Consider the following 26,238-nt stretch of genomic DNA (forward strand, 5'->3'; position numbering starts at 1 on the left):
TGTCAGATAATCTAAATATTGTTGAATCATTACAGAAGGACTTAGACCACATACAGACTTTGGCAGATGAAATTTAACGCGAGTAAATCTAAAGTATGTAGGAAGTAAAAATGTTTGGTTTGGAAACACAATGGGAGGCCTAAAAATTGAAAGTACACCTTATGAGAAGGATTTAGGAGTCATGCTGAACTTGGCACTGTCAACTGCCAGACAGTGTTCAGAAGCCATTAAGGAGGCTAACTGCATGTCAGGTTATATAGTGCCTTGTTGTGTGGAGTTAAGTCTAAAGAGGTTGTGCTCAATCTTAACACACTGGTGAGGCCTCATCTGGAGTACTGGGTGCAGTTTTGGTCTCCAGGCTACAAAAAGAACATAGCAGCACTAGAAAAAGTCCAGCGCTACAGGGGATGAGTTATTAGAAAAGATTAAAAGAGCTGAGCCTTCTCAGTTTAAGCAAAAGAAGATTAAGAGATGCCCTGACTGAAGAGTTTAAATTATGAAGGGAATTAGCACAGTAGATTGAGACTTGGGACAGTAGTAGGAAGCATTAAGAGTAAATTTTGCACTAACATAAGGAAGCTTTACTTTACACAGAAAACCACAGACACTTGGAATAAGCTACCAAGTAGTTCCGTTGCCAGTAAAACTTTCAAAACTATTGACTTGTTTTAGGAGAAATAAGTGGATAGGACTGGCAAGTTTAGTTGGGCTAAATGGCCTGTTCTCATGTAGATTGTTCTAATGACAAACTGGTTGGTAATCATTACAACCTGCCTGAAGAAAGGGCCTGGGCTGCCTTGAAAGCTTGCATATTGTAATCTGTTCACCAATAAAAGGTGTCACTTTGCTCGACTAATCAAAGAATGCAAAATAAATAAATAAATAATTGATTCAAAATTACTTTAACTTGCAAAATGAAAATTCTCATCTGTAACTTCTATCCAAGAGACATTTATGAGGGTTTTCCTTACCACTTCCAGTGCGCTTCAACTCCATTTCTTGCATGTGAATTTTACTAGGAGTCATGCGAATGGGAACAGGATGGACAATTGCGGTGTCCTATAAAGAAAAAAGTTCCCATGTTTAAAGTCTAGACAGAAGATATCATTTATATATAAAACATACATGAAATAATGGCACATATTTCACTGGCTAGTCATTATTTTATTTAAAGATGTACAAAAACATTTTCAACTGCTTTATTAGTTTGCAGAGAGCAGTACAATTAAACACTCCTCTCTATTCATTTTAAGTATATAATGTGAAAATAATTGTTTCATATACTGTATCTTAAAGTTAATTGCTTCAGCAGGTGAAAAATCAGATTGTTCAAATGGCTACAAAACTGAAAATAGCAAAAAGGCATATGCAAGCAAAATCTTAGTTTGGCATCACCATCAGGCCATGCGTTTAAGACAGGCACTAACACTGAAGAAATACAGGGTTAATTACATAATTAATATTGAACAAGCACACTATGTGATTGACTTACAGGATCAGCTGGTGCAATGTTAGAATCAAATTGGGTCAGAGTTTGTGAGCTTGAAGAGCGTTCACTAAAAGTCTCCCACTGCTGAACAGACAGAGCAGAGACAAATCAGCATGACTCAAATTACAGAAGAGCTCAGATGATTGAGGTTTAATACATAGCAAACAATTGTCTTACACTAAGCAGTGCAGTTACATAAAATCAACTATTAGTAAATTGAGAAATAGTTTATTTGCCAATGTTGTTAGTAAAAAAGTTTTGAAAAAATTAAGGCTTTCAAATAGAGTTATGTATTTACTGGAAACAAACAGACCTAAAACTAACAAATACATATTCTTCTTCTTTAATTTTCATTATTTTAAATTACTTAGACTTACATCACCAACCTAAGTCTCTTAAATACATGTCAGAAAAATAATAGTAAAAATGTTCATTGCTGTCAATATTTTATATATGGACTAGATCATAATACATGTTTGCAATCCAGCTTTCACAGAATTTGATTACTGACAGCTGAGAAAATTAGGTCACTAATTCAGACATAAAACTATAGACATCCTCAGTAGCATGCAAGGTGTACTTCCAGAGTAAAAACAAATAGAAAAGCTATACCTCTGAGACTTTGAGATGTAGTTCATTACAGACTAATACGCCCTAGTGAGACTGAAGATGCTTAAAATGTGTTCAGTCATCTGCACACAAACTCAAAAATGTTGGGTCTGGTCAAGTATAACAAATACATTTTATGAAGTATTAATTTATTAGGGTAAGTCTGAATAATTTTTCTTCCCAAAAAAAAATTACATGATCATATAACACTCCATACATTTTACAACATAAAAAACACTTTATGCTTCTTTTGTGGGGTTTCTAGTTCTAGTCATCAACTTTTAGTAAGGTCGGTAAATTCTTCCAGATGGTTCATGTCATTTTTAGTAAAGATCACACATACAAAGCGTCACCCTAGCCAAAAATTACTTCTGAAAATTCAGAACGTATATTATGTATAGGTTTTCAGTAAATTTCAAACAACTGTTTTTATGGAAAACTGTATATATAAAGAAAGTCTTTTAATACCCCTTTTCATTTTATGAACCACAGGGCAGCTGAATTTTCACATATACAAAGACTGGAGCGATGTTCAAATACAAGCCACTAGTCCTAATATCCAATCCAAATACATCTAGCTGCAGCCTGCAGAACTAGATAGATAGATAGATACTTTACTAATCCCAAGGGGAAATTCACAACTAACTAAGAAGGGAGGGTCATTTAGGATAGGTTTGGAAGCCCTTGGGGTGGCAGTGCTGGATAGATGGTGCATGGCTAGACTTTAAAATGGGACTGGATGCTCGGCAGGGCTACTGCACAATCTCAGTCAGTCATTCTCTCTCCTGATGCTGCATTCATGTACTTTTTTGTCTTCTCGCACTGTTCTGAATACCATGGTACCAAAAAAGATTGTAGTGTTTGGAAGGCTCTGAAAGACTGAAAAGCTATTCCTCTGAATGTGAAACTTGAAGCAATAAATGAAAAATTATTAAACAAATAAATGAAGGGTAAATGTCTAATTAGGGGATATTTTGATGACTATTTTTATTATATTTCCAGTAGTTAGAGGGTATTTGAGTAAAAATTGGGAAATAGTTTTTGGGGTCAAGGACATTGCCAGTTTTTTTCCACTGAAATGAAAAGCAATTACATGTTTACATACAGAAAATTATATTTCAAAGGGTTTTTCAGGAATGGATTAGCTTTGCAATGCAGGGGAAACCTGCTTCTAACAACCAGCAAAATTCAATACACAGAAAATAAAAAAATTCACTTGGCTGGCATGAATTAACACTGCCTCCATGCTTATCGTTATTAAATTTTGGAGTTTAGATTTTCCATTCAGATAACATTTAGACATTTTGCTGATGTAAATGATAATATAATTAACAGTTTCCAAATAAAATTAAAGGAAAATAACTTGAGTTGAAGTAATTATAAACATAAACCCCTATGAATTGTTAGAAAAGTTTGATAAAAATAAATAAATAAATAAGCACTAAGAGAAGGCCTGAATATTTGCATTGTCTAGTGACAGTAGCCAGACAATCTGGAATGACAATCATCAAAACATTAATAAAAAGGATGTTAATTGGAGCCTAGTAGAATACTATACATATTTATGAGACTATATTTAAACAGTATATTAACACAAAGATGGTGTGAGCATGTGTATTGTGTGTGTGTGGTGGTGATTGGTGGAGGTTATCAGTATAATACAGACACACTGGAAACTGGGTTTACAAATGACAAGCCTCAATATTTTAAACAAGAAAAGGTTCTTCTGTTTTGAAGGGCTGAAAAAGTTTGACTAATCACTTCATGCATTCAATTCCTGATTGGGTGAATTAAAATTGTTTTAGGGAAATCATAGTGTTATAGATGGCACACAAACACACACACAATTAAAGACAACAGGCCAAACAAAACTTAATATTTTCAAACCTCATTGCTCTGGTTTAACTCTGGCCAAGTTTGGTTTAAAGACGGCATAGATGGAGATTTGCTGGGTGGGGCTTCTACGGGGGAACTTGAATATCCCACTTCGGCATTCTGGTCACTCACTTCTGCAAAACAATGAAAGCACACATCCTTGTGTAAGATTGTGAAGGGGTCTTTTATGGAAAAATACAATGACAATTCTGATAGTCCCGACAATCAACTTCATTTGAAACTCTCTACAGCTATTTTCATAGTAATTGAATAAAAAAACAATTCATACAGTTGAATCCAAATAAAAATGTACTATTTCATACAGCATAGCATGGCAGCTTTGTGACTTTATTATAGTAGTTCTTGGCACACACTGGATGGACTAGAGGAATGTATGAAAAATAAAACGCGTTTATTTTACTCAAATTCAACAGTAGTGATACTGTACCTTTGTATCCTGTGCCATTATCAAGATTAAAATGCACATAAAGTGCAATTATACCCTCAAATTCAAAAACTGCCAAACAATTAGTTTTCAGTAAATGTCCAAAGCATAATGCAAACCAAAACACTTTCCTTGTAAAACAAAGCAAAGCACCTCCTTTTTTTAGAAACACAAAAAATTAATGTTAAGTTAGTAAATTTTGTTTATATCATGAAATGTCTGTTGCTCTTAACTTACACTAGATTGGAAGACTGCAGACGTGCTGCTGTTGTGTTCCAAACAAAGTTATTTCTGCAGTGTCACCTACAGAATATTGGGGCTCCTCTTTCTTAGTTAACCAAGGTGCCTAACAGCTAACTTTCATGAAGCAATTAAAAAAATAAATAAATAAAAATAGGCAAAGTACAAGATCAGACTTTTCTGTGGCACTTTCATGTTGTTATTCTAGCAAGCTTATTTCTTTAATTTTCCAGACGCTTTAAAAATCCCATAAAGGCAGATACAAGAAATCAGCTCACAGTTTTACAAGTCATTTCAATGCCACCTACTGTACATTTTGTGCTGTATGTATATGTTTTCAAAAATCATGAGTGATTTTGCCAGTTTTTTTTCCCTCCTGTTCAAAATAAATGCTGGTCCAAAGTGTGTAACAGATAGAACAAGACACAAAGCGCATGCTTCTCCACTTCATCTGATTACAGTATGTCAGTTTGTGCATGTTGAGAATCTGAACATCTCGATTCCACTTGAATAAGTCAGTTTATAAGCATACTTATCAACAGGAAGGTGTCTGTGTGTGTGTGTGTGTGTGTGTGGACTATCCTGTCCAACTGAAAGCGACTCTGTGTGCCAAGGAGCTTTAGGAAAGGCTACTTCTTTTTAATAGATAAGAGAATGTCCATATTGCAGATGGCAAAAGTAGTTATTCAACCAAAAATTAAAATATGCTTTTCTTAAAAGTAATGCATGAATGTGAGACATGGGATATGAAAAAGTCTACAATTTTAGACAATAATATTGACAGTAATGAACATCTGAAATGTTCACTTGCACACTCAAATTTGAACTTCATATATGAATGGGGCAGCCCTAATCAATGAGGTTATTTTTTATGTGGCAAAGGTCAGATATCTTTGCATTAAACAAAATTGTTAAGAAACCACACAAGTTTTTGCAATTATATGATTTACACAAAAATATACTTGAAATGAGAGCAACTAGCACTCTGTGTCAAAGTAAGTTAAAGATGAAAACAAAAAGGCAAAGTCCTCTCACACCTGGGGGAAATGGGACTGTTGACACCTAGCTGACTAACAAGTTGGGGGAGGGTGGAAAGTGCTGGAAAAATGCTAGCCCAGCTCAACCAAACTGCACTGCCACTGTGCAAACAAAGAAACCAGATAGTCACCGCCCTGTGAGACAGGACAATCTTCAGGAAGGAAGAAGGCTGCTATTGATAAGTTGTATTCAACTGCAAAAAGGCAAAAAGATCTTTTACTCATCAGGAAGAAAGATTGTGTGCCTCTTCATGTTTCTTAACACTAGAATTACCAGAGCCTACGAAAAAACTCGTAGATCAGTCCCACCTTAAATCGCTTCACACCTCTCCATCAGCGCCTTTTGTCCTGTAAATGTGTTAGTAAGCAGCAAGCAGCCTACTATCACTTCCCCCCACCCACCGCAAAGTTTTCTCGGCTCAAGTCTGTTTACCTGCGTGTCAGTTGCTTAGAGTTGTATAGAGTGAGAAGTCAAGCAAAATGACACCTTTTATAAATACTATATCGTTATTTGGAACACATGCATTTCATGTTTATGTAAACACATCATTAAAACAAACGTTTTTCATGTTTTAATAATAAGTGACAAAATCTAGACATGAAGTGTATAATGTGTGAAGCCTGAAGTCCAAATATCAAATAAATACTTTCACAAAAGGTATAACAGAACAAGTGCCCTTCTATTCAATACTATAACTGCAGAAAAAGAACTCGCGTTAGGGTGCAACAGTGACACGCATTTGCTACGACCCCTTCGGTAGCACAATGGTATCAGCTGTTGACTGGTAATCAAAACTTCACAGGTTCGACCCTGGTCGAGTCCGTTTTAAGAAGCGAGCTGCTCTTATTCTTGCTATCTTAGAGACTGGAATCAAATGTATGTTTTTATTCTAACAGCCGGTGTAAATTTATGATACTTGTAAAGGTTAGCTTTGTTTTTTATTTTTTTATTCAGTTTTATTCTCTTAGTCACGTTCACGATCCCACCATCCCCCTCCGACGCTGCTGTTTTCACATAAAGACGCGCTATAACAGAGGTGAACTCAGATCATGATGACAGTTCTACATCGGAGCAAGAATGCACATCACACTTTGTTTTAACGATGTATTTACATAAACATGAAATGCATGTGTTCCAAATAACGATATAGTATTTATAAAAGGTGTCATTTTGCTTGACTTCTCACTCTATATAACTCTAAGCAACTGACACGCAGGTAAACAGACTTGAGCCGAGAAAACTGTGCAGCGGGTGGGGGGATGTGATAGTAGGCTGCTTGCTGCTTAGACACATTTACAGGACAAACGACACTGATGGAGAGGAGTGAAGCGATTTAAGGTGGGACGGATCTACGAGTTTTTTCGTAGGCTTTGGTAATTCTAGTGTTAAAGATAAAAAAAGAACAAAGAGCTGAGCTCCAAAGTGAAGTAACATGGTGCAAAATCCAAAATACAAACAAAACAGAGACCAGCCATACATAAAAATAATAATGATGAAAACACACACCCAAACAAATCCCAGGAAAATAGCCCAAAAATCATGATACTTCCCACACCTTGCTTCCTGGAGCATAAGTCATTCTGTTGGCAGGTAACAGAAGATATGAATTAGAAAACAAAACTAACAATTATAAGAATATAATCTATATATATAAAATTCTTTTTGCGTTTGAAACGGAAATTACGTATGACCACAGAGGAACAGGAAAAACATTCTTAATAAACCTGATTCTTGCAGAGAGAAAGAATGGTGACATAGCTCTGGCTGTAGCGTCATCGGGAATCGCTTCTACATTATTAGATGGAGGCCGTACAGCACATTCGGCATTCCAATTACCATTAAACCTCGCTCATGATAAAAATCCAATTTGTAACATAAGCAAGGGCTTTGGAAAGGCAAAAGTCTTGCAACATTCAAAGATAACAGTTTGGGATGAGTGCACCATGGCACATAAAAGAGCTTATGAAGCCTTGAACAAACAATGCAAGATCTCAGCGATCCTACCAAAATAATGGGAGGTACTGTCGCTTTACTCGCAGGAGATTCTCGTCAAACATTACCAGTTATTCCACGAGGGACACCAGCAGATGAACTCAACGCGTGTTTAAAATCCATGCTTCTCCCACGGTCAGTTATATGTCGCGTGTTCTCGGGTAGGTACACCAAAAAATGTATACATTTATGCACGTAATGGGCAAACAAAAAATGTAGTATACCCGAAAGCACTGCAGTAGTACTCAATGTATCTTTACTTCTTAAATGTTAATGTTTTACTGTTTAATAATTTATGCGCTTTTTATAGGTTGTTCACATTCTTTTATCAAAATACCAGTAACGGCGCACTGCACGGTAACGTGCAGTGAATACACTTGACTTGAGCATTAATAATATTCATCCTCTTCCTCTGTACGTTTAGCATTCGTTTGCTCAGAGGTTGATGCACATGCTGCTTCCTGAGCATCTCTTCTTTACTCCACCCAAGCGGCCCGCTGCTCCTCTTTCATCGGCATCTTTTCACGTTAAAACTGATTAAGTTAGTTTTTGTGTTGCAATTACTTAGTACGTTTTCTTTAACCTTTCATTTAATCTGGCACTTAAGTCTTCAATCTGCCTCAAGAATGATTAGCGAAGGTGGTAGGGAATGAGAACGGCGCCCGTACGCATGCGCTGCATGGCCGCCCTGCTGCGCGCTGCTGTGAGAGTTGATTCTACAATAAAATAAAATAAGGACTTGTTACAATGTGCATCATATAGACCAATTTCACTCCTGAATAATGATGTTAAGATACTCTCAAAAATCCTAGCTAGAAGGATGGAGAAAGTGCTGCCCTCGGTAATATCACAAGATCAAACTGGATTTATTAAAGGCCGACATCTATCTTCAAATCTCCGACGCTTGTTTAATGTTATATATTCACCAGCAAAATCAAACACCCCAGAGATATTACTATCATTAGACGCAGAAAAGGCATTTGACATGATCGAATGGAATTACCTTTTCACTGCATTGGAGAAATTTGGGTTTGGCCCGAATATTTGTGCTTGGATTAAACTACTGTATACCAGTCCAGAAGCTTCAGTTTGTATTAATAAAATTTGCTCAGACTACTTTAAACTAGAACGTGGTACCAGACAAGGATGTCCCTTGTCGCCACTGTTGTTTGCAATCGCTATTGAACCACTGGCGGTTCACTGCCGAAATTCTCATCAGATAAAGGGGATTGTCAGAGAAGGACTGGAACAGAAAATTTCTCTATATGCAGATGATATGGTCTTATATATATCGGACCCAGAAAACACTGTCCCTGCTGTTTTAACAGCACTAACAGAATTTCAAAAGATATCTGGTCTTAGAATTAATCTGAATAAAAGTATACTCTTTCCAGTGAACTCACAAGCATATAATATTAAATTAGACACCCTACCTTTTACCATAGCAGATCAGTTTAAATACCTAGGGGTAAATATCACAAATAAACATAAAGCTCTTTATCAACAAAATTTTGGCGTCTGTATGGAAAAAATTAAGCAAGACTTGCATAGATGGTCAACCCTTCATCTCACTCTAGCCGGAAGAATTAACAGTGTTAAGATGAATATCCTTCCTAAACTTCTCTTTTTATTTCAAAACATTTCAATATATATCAATAAATCGTTTTTTAAACAGTTAGATTCAATAATAACCTCATTCATTTGGAACTCAAAACACCCACGTATCCGAAGAGCGACCCTACAAAGACCTCAGGCAGAAGGTGGCATGGCTTTACCTAATTTTCAGTTTTATTACTGGGCAGCAAACATACAAGCCATAAAAACCTGGACACAAATAAATGCACATACACAGGCTTGGTCTGCAATAGAAGTAAAATCCTGTAGTACTTCTTTATATTCCCTGCTTTGCTCTCCAATAAATGAAAGTTATCGCAAATATACTAATAACCCAATTGTGCTTTACTCACTCAGAATATGGAACCAAATTAGGAAGCATTTTAAGATGGAAAATCTTTTATCAGTGGCACCTTTGCAAGGGAACCACCTCTTTCAACCTTCGCAAGTATATCCAGTTTTTAATACCTGGAAAAGTTTTGGGATTAAAATGCTCAGAGATCTTTATATAGACAACATATTTACATCTTTTGAACAATTATGTTCAAAATGTAACCTCCCAGCTACACATTTCTTTTACTATCTTCAAATTAGAAATTTTGTTAAACAGAAACTGCCCAATTTCCCCCCACCTTGCACCCTCCACAATGCTGGAAAAAATACTGCTCAATTCCGAGGAAAACAAACACTATTTCCGCAATATATAAAATCTTATTAGAGTCCCCTACCTTTCAAAGATCCAAGAGGACATTGGGAAGAAGATCTCTTAATCAATATATCAGAAAAGGAGTGGAAGGTAGCAAAGCAGAGAATTCACTCGAGTTCTATATGCGCAAAGCATAGAATTATTCAACTAAAAATTATATATCGAGCTCATCTGTCTCGCTTAAAACTGTCCAAAATGTTTCCAGGCCAGGATCCAACCTGCGAGCGCTGCAACCAAGCTCCTGCCTCACTGGGTCACATGTTCTGGGCCTGCACCAAACTAACATCATTTTGGACAAAAATTTTTAAGTGCCTCTCAGACAGCCTTAGTATCACAATCCCTCCTAACCCACTAACAGCTGTGTTTGGTGTCCTTCCAGATGGACTTGAATTGGAGAAGGACAAACAAACGGTGATTGCATTCACTACACTCTTGGCACGCAGACTTATTTTGTTAAATTGGAAGAATCCTAATTCTCCTCTTATAAGTCAGTGGGAAACTGATGTTTTATATTATTTGAAATTGGAAAAAATCAAATTTTCAGTTAGAGGATCTGTACAAAATTTTTTCAAAACTTGGCAGGATTTAATCAATATTATTTTAGAATAAGAGAATTAACTATTATTGTATTTAACTCCCTTTTCCATCTCTTATTTATATAGATATTTACTTCTCCCCTTCTTTTGTCTAATGTTGCCTTATTAAAAAGCTTAAAGAAATTTTCCTTTAGCTAAGCTCTCCTTCTCAGGGATGGGGTTTGATTTGTTTTCAAATTTGTTGGGTTATAAATGGATCTGTTTGTATGGAATGATTACAATGAAAATTAATAAAATAAAAATATAAAATAAAAAAAAAAAATAAAAATAAAAAGAGTAATAAAATCATCACACCGAAAGCGGATAGTAGACGTCACGTATTATATGTGTACCAAATTTCAAGTCAATAGGTGAAACGGTTTGCGAGCTACAGGTGATTTAAAATCCTGGACAAACGAACAGCCAAGGTAGCGTATTATAGAAGAAGATTTTACTGTTTAATAATTTATATTTATATGCAATGTGCTTCTTATATATTACTTCATATTCTCATATGATAATGATGTTAATGTTTATATTGATTTCTATGTTATTGTAAATGCTCTTTACTTGTTGAAAAATAAAATTGGCAATTAAACTTATTTTATAAATACTACATTTTATTTTTTTCCCTTGCACTCAGTGAGTGAAGCCACTGGGTAATCAGCTAGTTTATCATATATTTGAAGAAGAGAACACATTTAATTATATCATGAACAAGTGTTTTTGTTTTGTTTTTTTTTAAGAAATGCACTGTCTTCTTTTGCAGCAAATATTTACTTTGCCTCTATACAGAAAATATTCTTCCACAATGTTCAACAGGACAAACCATGAACACCATGTGTAACTGATTGGAATTTCATTATTGTTGAGGTATGAACATCAGGAGTCTGTTGAAAATTCTAGAATTGCTTAAACTGCACTTTATTATATCTGTACACATACAACAAGCAATGTGATTTTATATAGTAAGACTGTCGCATAGTCTTCTTGTGTATAGTTGTGAAGTGGGGCACTACATCCCAACTCATAAAAACACCACTCATCATATGGGTAAAGCAGCATGGGGCAATGGAGGCTATAAATCACAGGTAGCAGATTATCAATAATGAAAGCATTTTGAAGATGAAAGTAAACTTACAGAAGCACTTTTAAGAAGCTAGTACTTTTTCATATACAGGCAATGCTTACATTTTGGCTGTTATTTCATCAAAACGAAAGCTGCTCTTCATGAAAGACCCAGTTACACAAGATATAATATTTAAGCTTCAGCAGCTGAAATCCAGAAGAAAAGGTTGAAAAATAAAGCTCCTTTTTAAAAATAAGCAGTGCTTACTGTGGTGACAAGTACTGGCTTCTTTATTGAGCTCCCAAACACCATCAAAATGCCTTCATTACAACACGTTTCTTGAAGCACGTTAAATGGCCTGGTTAAGGGCGTTCTATATTTTGTACAAAGCATAACATCTGCCCAAATCGCCATAATCCCAGACCATATACTGCCTGCTCCAATCAGTTTTTTTTTTGGGTTTTTTTTAGGGCAGATACCAATCATTAATTTCATTAAAATAATTCAATTCTGATGGCTTATTTCAGTTTTTTTTGGTTTTTTTTTTAGGGCAGATACCAATCATCAATTTCATTAAAATAATTCAATTCTGATGGCTTATTTCAGTTTTTTTTGGTTTTTTTTTAGGGCAGATACCAATCATTAATTTCATTAAAATAATTCAATTCTGATGGCTTATTTCAGTTTTTTTTGTTTTTTTTTTTAGGGCAGATACCAATCATCAATTTCATTAAAATAATTCAATTCTGATGGCTTATTGTTAAAATTTATTGTTAAAATAAACTACAATAAATAAAATCTAAAAATTCACACTTTAACACATGTACACAAAATATTTATCAATAATACACATGGCATAAAAGAAAATACAACTGATTATGAATTTTTCTTCTGCAGTTTTAAGATATTGAATTTTCAATGACAGAAAACAGAGTTTTACAAGTTTACAGGGAAAACTGGGGCATAGTTTGATTGAATGTTTATACCACCATCTAAGAAAGATCGAATGCAACTGCAGAAAAATGATCTGGATTAATATTAGGTCGCTATAATGAACATGTTGATTCAGATCAGTAATGCTGAATTCTCTTACTTTACCCAAAACAAAAGATTTTCAGATTATGGTCATGTGCCGACTGACACCTCCTTTCGAGACAGGCCATTTGGCTGTATGCCAAATTGGGAGGAGGACGGTCACAAAGTGTACAGGTCATTGTGGGTCTGATATGGACCAACAATACGCATACTTTAACTGCCAGAACAGAGCAGCACAAACTGATCTTAAAGTCTGGCAGGGCATATGCCAGGTCCATGTAAGAGAAGGCAGTATGAGCTGAATGACATTAGCCACCAATCAGCTCCAATCAAAACAAACCTTAAATGGCCCTCCAAAACCCTTAAACATGAGACCCTGTGAAGAAAAATTAACAAAAGATTTGTTGTTGTTCACAAGGTATTTCTGTCAAAGATTTGTTGGTGTTTACAAGGCATTTCTGTCTTCTTGATGGTAGAAAAAACCATCTGCATAGATCAGAAGCAAAAAAAAGATGTGCCAGCTGCGTGATGCACAACTTAAAAAAGATGCTGCGTGTTATGGCCAATCAGTGCCCTGAACATTGGAACTATGTAAGTGTACCTTAAACTTGTGGCTAGTTTGTGGCTATTTGTTGGCTGTAGCATCAGTATAGGAAGGAAGACTGCTACCTCTAAAGCTCCACCACCACCTTTCTCACTGTTTTTTAGGCAAAGTGTATCACTCTACTGCTGGCAGCACTGCCACAAGTATAAGATAAATTTGTGGCATTTAGTTGCTGGTTCAGACAATTTCTAGAACATTACCCTATTATTTTTCTATGGCCCTCAGCCCTAAATGCAAATGGCCTCAAGTCACATGGCTGTACAATCATTAATGACATTTATTTCTTTCTGCAGATTCTGAGCAACATATAACTGAATGCTATGCATATTCATAAAAATTAAATTGGCACATTTTCATTTACGCAAATTTTCTGTCTGCTTCACTACAAAACTCAGTAAAAGATAATTAAAAAAAAAATTATTAGCAGCCTCCGACCGATCTAGATGTCCTGTTCTAAAGGAATTTAGTGATTCAAAAATGAATGTTCATTGTACATACAGTACGTGACTGATGCCAATGTCATGAACTTTTAGTAAGAATTTTATAAGTAAACAAGTTTCAGAAGAGACATTTTTAATTTGTTTCCTTAAGTTCCCCTTAAGTGGTATTCCCCTTAAATATTGCAACATATTTAACCATTTGTTAGGACACTAAATATAAAACACAGCAAATGAAATGTGCTTACATGAAATCTTTTAAATCTCATCCAAAGATTTAGACTGAATCTAAACCAACACAGACTGGTTTAAGTAGCAAATAAAAGCACTTTAAGTTTAATAAATTCTACATACACTGCTGAAGAATTTACTACTTTCAATTGTTTCACTATTTAATAGATCATATTAAAACAGAAAAAGTAAATTATTTAGCGACTTCACTGAAATGTGAAGGTTTTAATCTTAAACCTCTTCATTAAACAAAAAAGGCTACATTTTTTTTTACAAAAAATTAAATGAGAAAATAAAAGAAAGTTGAATACCCAGAATTGAAGTTAACATATTTGCAAGCAGCACATAAGACAGTAGTCAAAATGCTGGAAAGGGGGGAAAAAAAGGTACATTTTACCTGCTGAGTCATCCAGATCAATAAGCTTTGGCATTAAACTTTCTGGCAGTTTTTCTGGCAGGTCATAACCATTTTTTCTGGCTACAACTAAGTGGAAAGCAGCACAGAATTCATCTAGTGTTAAAGCTCCATCTTTGTCAAAGTCTGAAAGTTCCCTATAAAAAAAAGAAAAACCTGTAAGCACCTAATTTTATTTAACAAACAAAACAGCAGATTAATATTGCAGAAAATAATTAGTGCTAATGAATAAAAAATACATCAAAAAAATGCCATAGCTTTGAAGAGTATGTTATGTTTATACAAAGATGACAGTACTTGGAGTCAAAATTATATACAGTCATGAAAGAGTTTGGGAACCCCTCTTAATTCTTTGGATTTTTGTTTGTCATTGGCTGAGCTTTCAAAGTAGCAACTTCCTTTTAATATATGACATGCCTTATGGAAATAGTAGTATTTCAGCAGTGACATTAAGTTTATTGGATTAACAGAAAATATGCAATATGCACAACAAAATTAGACAGGTGCATACATTTGGGCACCCCAACAGAGATATGACATCAATACTTAGTTGAGCCTCCTTTTGCTAATATAACAGCCTCTAGACGCTGTCCTCCTATAGCCTCTGATGAGTGTCTGGATTCTGGATGGAGGTATTTTTGACCATTCTTCATACAAAATCTCTCCAGTTCAGTCAAATTTGATGGCTGCCGAGGATGGACAGCCTAGTTCAAATCATCCCATAGATTTTCAATGATAGTTCGAAATCTACAAAGCCATTCATGATTTGAATATGTTTTGGGTCATTGTCTTGTTAGAATATCCAACCCCTGTGTAACTTTCACTTTGTGACTGATGCTTGAACATTATCCTGAAGAATTGGTTGATACTGGGTTGAGCTCATCCGACCCACGACTTCAATAAGGGCCCCAGTCCCTGAACTATAGGGCTGCAAAGATTAGTCAACGTAATAGACGACGTCAACTATAAAAAATCTTTGATGCGTATTTTTTATTGTTGACGCGTCATAAACAGAACCTTCAATAGAGGCTCCAGTCACAAAGAACCACATTGGTTTTTGTAACTGCAATGCACTACATGAACGTATGGGGGCAGTATTGTTTGTTATTGTTTTTCAAGACTGCACATAGTCCTACCAATGAGTCGGATAGAGGAGGGGGAAGGAGATGGAAAAAAAAATTGAGACAGAAACTTTTTAAAGTGTGGGAGCACTTCACCGAAAAAAAAAAAAAAGTTCAATGCAGATTATGCAAAGCGAAGCTTTCTTTTCACGGCAGCACCACCGCGATGCATGAGCATCAGAAACGCAAGCATCCTGGAGTGGTGATGCTGCCATCTCTTGGGAGGTTAAGTTTTAGTGAGTAAAGTTAGTGTCACATGTTAATGTTGATGTTTGTACTATAATGTGTATATCAAGGTTTTGACAATGATAGTTAACCCTTAAACCGACACATACTTGGGGGTTAATGCACCCCTGGACACCAAATACTTTTAGATGCACTTTTTAAGTAAACATCACAATTCACGAAGAAAATGTGAAATTTTAATGGAACACGTATTATTTTTCATGCAAAGAGCAACATCATCATTTTACACACTGCAAATGAACTGTAAAAACTATAAAAAACTACTGCAATAATCTATTACTATATGTTCAATGTACAACTGAAGCCATTAATGAAATTCAGTAAATCACTGAGCTAACTGCGCTTGAACTGGCACGCAGGCACACAGAGGTAAGCGCTGACGCTTGCAGGTCAGTCTAGTGCAATGGCTGAATCCCGGGGACAGTGATGCTGCAAGGCACCAGTGGTCATGAGCTGGCTGCTCAATGAATGTTCGTCGCCGAATATACTCGCCCCCTGCGTGCTGGCAAATTGCACTGAGGCACGACTTTAGCCAATTGCGCAGTTCAATGAATGTACGTCGCCACATATACTCTGCTTCAGCGTGCTCCCAAATTGCACTGGAAACCGACTCTAGCCAGTTGCTACAAATGTACTTTTCCGAATATACTCGGCTCCGGCGTGCTGGCAAATTGCGGTGGTAAACAGCGGTTTAAGGGTTAAGCGATTATAATTTCACTTATGTTTGCTAATGTGTTTGGAGCTATAGTAAACGAGTGAATAGGAGTAGCTGAGCCGTCCTAGTTTTTTTTTTCTTCTTTTTTCGTATAATATAATAGGAATAGTAAACCATCTCTAATTAACGTTAGGTAACTTGTGTTTTGGAGTATATCAGTAATTAACTTGTTACATATTTTAGTCCATTATTTTTTTATTTTGGCATAATACAGTACGATGTGATAAACTACAACACTTTTCCTTCAGAGTGTTATGATTAAAACATCCTTCTCTGTCTGCAAAATTATTCTTGTGTATTCCTGCTACCTCTACTCCCTCTGAGCGTCTCTTCTCAGAAGCTGGGAACATGGTCTCAAAGAAGTGAGCCAGCCTCACACCAGAGCATGTTGAAATGCTCACGCTCCTGCACTGCAATCAGGGATATATGAACTGAATCTTTTATAAACTGTACATTATTGTTTTATTTTATTTAAATTGAAGCTTTATTTAAACATTTGGACTTTAAGACTCCTCCCTGCGTGGAGTTTGCATGTTCTCCCCATGTCTGCGTGGGTTTCCTCCAGGCGCTCCGGTTTCCTCCCACAGTCCAAAGACATGCAGGTTAGGTGGATTGGCGATTCTAAATTGGCCCTAGTGTGTGCTTGGTGTGTGGGTGTGTTTGTGTGTGTCCTGCGGTGGGTTGGCACCCTGCCCAGGATTGGTTCCCTGCCTTGTGCCCTGTGTTGGCTGGGATTGGCTCCAGCAGACCCCCGTGACCCTGTGTTCGGATTCAGCGGGTTGGATAATGGATGGATGGATGGACTTTAAGACACACCAGTGGCCATTTTTGATTAAGTTAAATGCACTTTTTTGTTTAAAGACTATGTGCACTTTAGTTTGTATTGTTTAATGTATTTCTTTTTTAACTGTGATGGTCACACTAATATAAAACATCTGATTGTTTCCAAATTCATGTTTCACTGGTTTCAATTTGATTATTATTAATTTTAGTAGTGTTAATGCAGAGACATCAGGGTGACATTCACAGGTGGACAAACGTGAGCAGATGAGGTAAGACATGCACTGGAGCCCAGAACAGGATGTGCAACCACAGGTCGCAGGCATCAAAATAGTCAAGCATGAAATAATCGTGACTAATCAAAAAAAAAGAATGATTATTCGACTACCAAAATAATCATTAGTTGCAGCCCTACTGAACTAGCCACACAGCCCCACAGCATGATGGAACCTCCACCAAATTTGAAAGTAGGTAGTAGGTGTTCTTCCACCATGCAAAGCACTTTTTGTTCTGACCAAATAACTCCATTTTTGTCTCCTCAGTCCAAAGCACTTTGTTCCAAAATGAATCTGGCTTGTCTAAATGAGCATTTGCATACAACAAGCGACTGTTTGTGGCGTGAGTGCAGAGGGGGCTTCTTTCTCATCACCCTGCCATACAAATTTTCTTTGTGCAAATTGCACTGAATTGTAGAACGATGTACAGATACACTATCTGCAGCAAGATGATCTGTGGGTTGTCTGTAACCATTCTCACAATCCTGCGCATATGCCGCTCCTGTATTTTTCTTGGCCTGCCAGACCTGCTGGGTTTAACAGCAACTGTGCCTGTGGCCTTCCATTTCCTGATTACATTCCTTAAAGTTGAAACTGACAGTTTAATCCTCTGAGATAGCTTTTTGAAGCCTTCTCCTAAACCATGATACTGAACCATCTTTGTTTTCAGATGTAGGTTTGGATTTTTTTTCTCCCTGAATAATAAACACCATCATTTAAAAACTGCATTTTGTGTTTACTTGTGTTATATTTGACTAATGGTTAAATGTGTTTGATGATCAGAAACATTTTGTGTGACAAACATGCAAAAGAATAAGAAATCAGGAAGGGGGCAAATAGTTTTTCACACCACTGTACATATATTGGTTACTTACTGATTGACTTAATTTCCTGATATTAATGGCTAAAGGTGAAGTCTTTAACTGGTAACTCCTACGCTTAAAACTCTCTGAAACTGACAATGTATATTTATTGTTTAAATACTCCTAATTACATCAGAAGCAGGGAAGACATTTTTCACAAATCAAAGATTTTATACTTTCACATCAAGAGAATATATCAAAAGCATAAAGAATCTATGTGAAATTAAGACAGTATACCATGTTTCCCCATAAGCAATACATCTTCAAAAAGCAAAACACCACCAGTGACTTTCTATGAATAAAACAGTTGCCCAAACCAAATTTGGTTATTATTTTATAACATTTCACAATAAACGCTAAATTGAAATCCTGGGCAGAATATCAAGTGGAAAATGTTTTTTTATATTCATTAAAAATTCACTGAACACAGCTGCCTTTACTAGAACCCACTATAAATCAGTTAGACCACATTCACAGTAATAAACAGAACTACTAAAAGTCTAATTTCTTTTTTACTTCAACAAGTACATCAATACTCAAAGCTGATTGACCATGAAAAGAATGTAATTATCTTAACATGGTGAAAGTATGACATTTTCAATTGGAAATAATGCAGATTTGTAAAATTTAAGCATTTAGCATAACCTAAAAAACATCCTTTGCTAGGAACGTAAGAATGTCTAGTTACACATGGAGGGGATGAGACACTTCTGCACACCATGTAATATAAGACGACAGAATACATACCAAATATGTGAAAGTTCTAGGATAGGTAGCTTCGATTTTGTAAAAAATTCTTTTGCTGCAGACCCTGGTATGGGAGTAACATGAAATAGGAAAAAGGGATGTCATAAGAGCGCTAAACACAGTTTGAATATACAAACAAGAAATGTCTTAACTAGAACATTAATTGCATGTTTATTGTTGATTGCTAATTTTATGTCAACAAAACATGGAGAGAATTTGGTTTCACCTCTGCATATTAGTCGTATTTTTATTATAATGTATTATCTACACGTTAAACTACTTCAACAGTGGATGCAAGAAAAAATGTATGCAGACTTCTTCTTGCCCATCAAATTATACTCAATAATCCTTAATGACAAAGTAAGAACACTTTTGAAAGATGTGTAAATGTACTAAAACTCAAAACCTGAAATCAGACCTGTTTGCTCTAGCACTTCAAATTGTGGTCTGGTACATCCTGTTTGCTTTAATTATCCTTGAGATGTGTCAAGAAATTGATTGAAGTCCACACCTCTGGCAAAATGAACTGACTGGACACCATTTAAAAAGATACATATGTACCTGTGTATGTAAAGATCCTGCAACTCACACTGCATGACTGGATAAAAATCAAGTCATGAAGTCTAAAGAACACTCTCTAGACCTCTACAATCAAACTATGGTGAGGCGTTATTCAGAGCAAAGGGATTAAACCATTTCTAAAGCTTTTGGTGTTCCCAGGAGCCCAAGGTCCGTAAGAGTTATGAAATGGAAAAAGTTTAGGACCACCAAGACTATTTCTAGAGTTGGCCAGATTACTAAACTGAGAAGGACATGGTCATGGAGGTGGACCAAGTACCCAATGGTCTCTCTAACAGAGCTTAAGAAATCCTCTGTTAAAAACGGAAGAACCTGTCAAAAGGATGACAGTCTTAATAGAGACAAAAACTGAACTCTTTGGGCATAACTCCAAGCAATATGAAGTCCAGATGTTGCTCACCACCTACATAATACCATTCCTATTGTGACACGTGGTGGTGGCATCATCATGCTAGGGGGTGCCTCTCATTACCAAAGGCAGGGAGAAAGACAATTCAGAACTGAGGGAAGAATGAATTCAACCAAATACAGAGACGTCCTTGAAAAAATGTCCTGCTCACAACCTGAGACTAGGACAATGGTTCACCTTTTGGTATGACAATGACCCAAAACCTAAAGCCAAGACAACGATGGAGTGGCTTCGGGACAAGTCTCTGGATGTCCTTGAGAGGACAAACCAAAGCCCAAACAAATCCCATGGAACATGTGTAGAGAGATCTGAAGATGGTAGTTTACAGAGGCTTCCCATTTATTTTAAGAGAACCTGAGAAGATCTACCAAGAAGAATGGAACAAACTGCCCAGATCCAGGTGTGCCAAGTTTTGTCAAGACTTGCCTAAGACAACCAAGAGCCATTATTGCTGACAAGGGGGCTCCTACAAAATACTGGATGAAGGGTTCAAATACTTACATTAAACAGAGATTTCAGATTTTTTATTTTTTTATTTGTGTTTTCAGAATGATTTGCACATGTTTTCACTTTGTCACAACAGGTTATTCAGTGTAGAACGATAGACAAAAATAGCAAATTAATCCACTTAAAATTAAATATACAACCCAATAATGTGCAAGAAGTGAAGGGGTCTGAATACTTCCTGAACTCGCTTTATGTACTAGTAGTTTCTTTTAGTTAAGAACATAAATCACTAAATTGCCTATTTACCTGGAATGAAGCCATTTAAATCTGGCTGAATGGTTTTAAACTGATTAATGTAATACTGCCTTTGCTCATCAGTTATCTTCCAGGGATCGTCATAGCTACTTGATTGCCTTCGGATTTCTTTAGCTGTTGCAGCAGATGACACAGTTCGTACCGTTGTGCTCTCCTACGTGAGCATGTTGCATTAAAAACAAACAAAAACACTTTGTTTAATCACCTTTAATATATCTATTATATATATATATATATATATATATATATATATATATATATATATATACACACACACACACACATGCATACAGAGTGTAGGGGCAGCCTTTTCTACAAATATACACATATGAATTTACATTAAAACTACTCAATTGTACTTAATTCATAATGCTCTAGCATCAGAAATCTAATTCAATTTAAAATTAGAAACTGGTAAAGCTTACAGTCAAAGTAAAAAGTTTGTGAACCCCTAGAAATTATCTATATTTACAGTGGTGTGAAAAACTATTTGCCCCCTTCCTGATTTCTTATTCTTTTGCATGTTTGTCACACAAAATGTTTCTGATCATCAAACACATTTAACCATTAGTGAAATATAACACAAGTAAACACAAAATGCAGTTTGTAAATGGTGGTTTTTATTATTTAGGGAGAAAAAAAAAATCCAAACCTACATGGCCCTGTGTGAAAAATTAATTGCCCCCTGAACCTAATAACTGGTTGGGCCACCCTTGGCAGCAATAACTGCAATCAAGAGTTTGCGATAACTTGCAATGAGTCTTTTACAGCGCTCTGGAGGAATTTTGGCCCACTCATCTTTGCAAAATTGTTGTAATTCAGCTTTATGTGAGGGTTTTCTAGCATGAACCGCCTTTTTAAGGTCATGCCATACCATCTCAATTGGATTCAGGTCAGGACTTTGACTAGGCCACTCCAAGTCTTCATTTTGTTTTTCTTCAGCCATTCAGAGGTGGATTTGCTGGTGTGTTTTGGGTCATTGTCCTGTTGCAGCACCCAAGATCACTTCAGCTTGAGTTGACGAACAGATGGCCGGACATTCTCCTTCAGGATTTTTTGGTAGACAGTAGAATTCATGGTTCCATCTATCACAGCAAGCCTTCCAGGTCCTGAAGCAGCAAAACAACCCCAGACCATCACACTACCACCACCATATTTTACTGTTGGTATGATGTTCTTTTTCTGAAATGCTCTGTTCCTTTTACGCCAGATGTAACGGGACATTTGCCTTCCAAAAAGTTCAACTTTTGTCTCATCAGTCCACAAGGTATTTTCCCAAAAGTCTTGGCAATCATTGAGATGTTTCTTAGCAAAATTGAGACGAGCCCTAATGTTCTTTTTGCTTAACAGTGGTTTGCGTCTTGGACATCTGCCATGCAGGCCATTTTTGCCCAGTCTCTTTCTTATGGTGGAGTCGTGAACACTGACCTTAATTGAGGCAAGTGAGGCCTGCAGTTCTTTAGACGTTCTCCTGGGGTCTTTTGTGACCTCTCAGATGAGTCGTCTCTGCGCTCTTGGGGTAATTTTGGTCGGCCGGCCACTCCTGGGAAGGTTCACCACTGTTCCATGTTTTTGCCATTTGTAGATAATGGCTCTCACTGTGGTTCGCTGGAGTCCCAAAGCTTTAGAAATGGCTTTATAACCTTTACTAGACTGATAGATCTCAATTACTTCTGTTCTCATTTGTTCCTGAATTTCTTTGGATCTTGGCATGATGTCTAGCTTTTGAGGTGCTTTTGGTCTACTTCTCTGTGTCAGGCAGCTCCTTTTTAAGTGATTTCTTGATTGAAACAGGTGTGGCAGTAATCAGGCCTGGGGATGGCTATGGAAATTGAACTCGGGTGTGATACACCACAGTTAGGTTATTTTTTAACAAGGGGGCAATTACTTTTTCACACAGGGCCATGTAGGTTTGGATTTTTTTTCTCCCTAAATAATAAAAACCATCATTTAAAAACTGCATTTTGTGTTTACTTGTGTTATATTTGACTAATGGTTAAATGTGTTTGATGATCAGAAACATTTTGTGTGACAAACATGCAAAAGAATAAGAAATCAGGAAGGGGGCAAATAGTTTTTCACACCACTGTATGTCTAATTCCCATATAAAGCATGGTCGTATCTTCATGTCAGTCACAATAATGAACAAACACAGTCTCCTATAACTAAAGATGCAGATTTTCAGAGAATTTTTGACCATATTGAATAAATCATTCAAACTGTAAAACTGAAAGTTGGAAAAAGTAAGTGAACCCTAAGCTAATGACTTTTTAAAAAGCTCATTGCAGTCAGAATTTAGCACACCTGGAGTCCATTTAATGAAACAAGTTCAGAGGTGTGGCCTAGAATTACTTTCTTTGATAAAAAACACTATAAAGTTTGAGCTTTTGACAAGAAACATATCCAGATGGGAATCATGCCTCGCACAAAAGAGCTGTCTGAAGAGCTACGATCAAGAATTGTTAATCTACATAAAGCTGGAAAGAGTTGCAAAGTCATCTCAAATATTTTAGATATTCATCAGTCTACTGTTAGGCAAGTTGTCTATAAATGGAGACAATTTGGTATTGTGGCTACGCTGCCTAGAAGTGGGCACCCTGCCAAGATGACCCCAAGAGCACAGCGTAAAGTCAGCAACGAGGTAAAGAAGAACCCTAGAGTGACAGCACTAGAAGGACTTGAAGAAGTCATTAGAACTGGCTAACATCCCTGTTCATGAGTCAACTATACGCAAAACATTGAACAAGAAAGGAGTCCATGGCAGGACACCAAGAAGGAAGCCACTGCTATCAAAAAATGAACATTGGTGAAAGCCTGAAGCTTGTGACGGTAATGGGAAAATGTTTTGTGGAGTGATGAAACCAAAACTGAACTATTTAGGAGGAACAAGCAGAACTTCATTTGGTGTAAAAAGGGCAATGCATATCAACATCAAAACATCATCCCTACAGTAAAGTATGGTGGAGGGAACATCATGATTTGGGCCTGGACTGGTTGCCATCATTGAAGGGAAAATGAATTCACAAGTTTATCAACAAATTCTCCAGGATAATGTGAGGGTATCTATCCGTCAACTTAACCTCAGAAGAGGCTGGGTATTGCAACAGGATAATGACCCCAAACATCACAGCAAATCCACAGCACAATGGCTTCAGAAGAACAAACTCCGCCTTTTGGAGTGGCCCAGTCAGAGCCCAGATCTTAATCCTATTGAGATGCTGTGGAATGACTTGAAGAGAGCCATACACAGAAGACAACCAAAGAATATGGAAGAGTTAAGGCAGTTCTGCAGGGAAGAATGGGCTAAAATTCCCCCCGCACGATGTGCAAGTCTGATCTGCAGTTACAGGAAGCGCCTGGTTGAGGTCATTGCTACCAAAGGAGGGTCAACCAGTTATTAAATCCCAAGGTTCACTTACTTTTTCCACTACCACTGTGAACGTTGAATGCGTTTGTAAAATAAAGACATGAAAGAGTGGAATTTTTTGTGTGTCGTTGGCTTAAGCTCATTGTGTATATCAGTACTTGTGACTTAGATGAAGATCAGATCACTTTTTATGACCAATTTATGCAGTAAACCAGGTAAGTCCAAAGGGTTCACATACTTTTTACTTTGACTGTATATAAGATCTTCCTGTACATTATATTTTCTTTAACAAGAAGGTAGATATAATTAAATAATATTTTCATAGTTACTCTAAGTTGTTAAAAAAATGAAAACACTGACACTGCTGTACCTGAACTGAAGCTGGATGCATTGTTGGGAGGGTACTGGTTGGAGGTGTATCTGTAAAACTGACCCAGCTTTCCTGAACAGGTGGAGGAGAGTGGGTGAGCCACATCCCATCACCAGCGACTGAGCCTAAAAAAAAAAAAAAAAAATCATCCATTAGTAAACAACAACTGATCCACCAACACAAGACACAAACTTGCATGCATTGTACATTAATAGCATTTAAAAGTATAAAAGAAGCACAAGCCAAGTTTGGTACTGCATAAGAGGACATTTAAATAAAATGAGAAAATACGTGCTGTATACAAAAACGAAAAATAGCAAAAGCTGTGTGAACCATAGTTTATTTGTAGTAAATGTTACAATTACTAATAGGTTCAATAAATTCTGGCAGTCCAACTAATGGGAAAGATGTCATTAAGAATAGTCAACAGTATAACGTAGGGACCAGAAAATGGAAATCCAAAGGAGAAAACAAATCAATTAAATAGATAAAAGTCAGGATGCTACATTAGGCAAAGGAACATTTGAATGAAAAATTAATGAATGAATGGAATGTTGGCACTCGAAATTTGCATGGCCTTCATAACAGTAAATTGGCCAAAAAGCAATGGTTTAATCACTCACTGTATTAAAATTGATTAAAATTCTGAATGCATAGACAAAAGATCTAGGGGCAGATATCTAATACAAAATTGCAATTACCAACACGTGAGGGTACAGCACAAACTAAAATGTGCATTACTATTTTGAGCAAGCTTGACCGTAAACTAGCAGATGTCCTCATTTAGTTTTCCTAGAATATATTTTTAAAATTCACACAATTTCTGAACTGCTCCCAAAAGTCATTTAAAGCACCAGAATTACATTTTCCACTGAAGCTTATGAAAAATTATTTGCCTTTTTCAAATAGAACAGTTTTAGCTAACATGAGGAGCAATGTGTGGTCATAATGGACAAGATATAACGCTATTTTGGCCCACTAAAAGGAAACAGCTTATCAGCCACTACCCACTGCCTGGAACACTGCAATTACAGGAACTGCAATCATCTGAGAAAAACAGTACAACTGTAGCCAAAATTTCATATCTGTAGTGAAAACACCACTGATACAAATAAATACTATGATAGACAACGGAAAGCATGAGATGAAAACAGTTGTTGCTCATCTCTAAACACCTGGTTGTGCTTCTCCAAAAGGAGTCCAGACAGTTGCAGTTGCACCTGGTGTTCTCTCAGAGTTTCCTCCGCTGGGATGCCGCTTGTGCTTTCTCCAGGTGTGTGGAGATGTGGGAGGAGACTGACTTGGGGAGACAACTGGTGAAGTAGAATCAGGCTGAAAAAAAGAAAACAAAGCAAATGCAAACTTTCAACTCATCTGCAATATACAAAAAAAAACACAGAAATGTAACAACATTTCAGAAAGGTTTTTATCTGAGACACTTTCATAATAATAAAATGAAACATTTCCATATTCTGCTCTTCACAGCATCTTGCACTGGATTAAGCAGGTGAGAAAATGGATGGATGGCTGGGTATTCTAACCCTACCATTTACTTACACTAATATGTTAATATACACTAAGCACATTAGTTGACTAGGTCATCAATTTGTTTCTGCATATTTATTACTTC

The 26,238-nt window shown here is 36.5% G+C and overlaps 1 protein-coding gene across 3 annotated transcripts in view; it reads right to left on the reverse strand.

The window, feature by feature from the left end:
* Positions 1-26,238, reverse strand: part of reps1 (RALBP1 associated Eps domain containing 1) — a 103,584-nt gene that overhangs the window by 22,047 nt on the left and 55,299 nt on the right. The window contains exons 4-11 of one of the 3 annotated variants that reach the window (XM_028820931.2): positions 25,829-25,940; positions 24,609-24,733; positions 20,863-21,025; positions 19,122-19,185; positions 14,357-14,511; positions 3,986-4,107; positions 1,493-1,573; positions 972-1,059 (exon numbers count right to left, since the gene is read on the reverse strand). In XM_028820931.2, coding sequence (XP_028676764.1) covers positions 972-1,059; positions 1,493-1,573; positions 3,986-4,107; positions 14,357-14,511; positions 19,122-19,185; positions 20,863-21,025; positions 24,609-24,733; positions 25,829-25,940 — 910 coding nt within the window. Of the gene's footprint in view, positions 1-971; positions 1,060-1,492; positions 1,574-3,985; positions 4,108-14,356; positions 14,512-19,121; positions 19,186-20,862; positions 21,026-24,608; positions 24,734-25,783; positions 25,941-26,238 lie in introns of all 3 variants that reach the window. The other 2 variants (XM_028820930.2, XM_028820932.2) reach the window with 2 other exon arrangements.

The sequence above is a fragment of the Erpetoichthys calabaricus genome, chromosome 15 (assembly GCF_900747795.2).
Source record: "Erpetoichthys calabaricus chromosome 15, fErpCal1.3, whole genome shotgun sequence".
Taxonomy (NCBI): domain Eukaryota; kingdom Metazoa; phylum Chordata; class Cladistia; order Polypteriformes; family Polypteridae; genus Erpetoichthys; species Erpetoichthys calabaricus.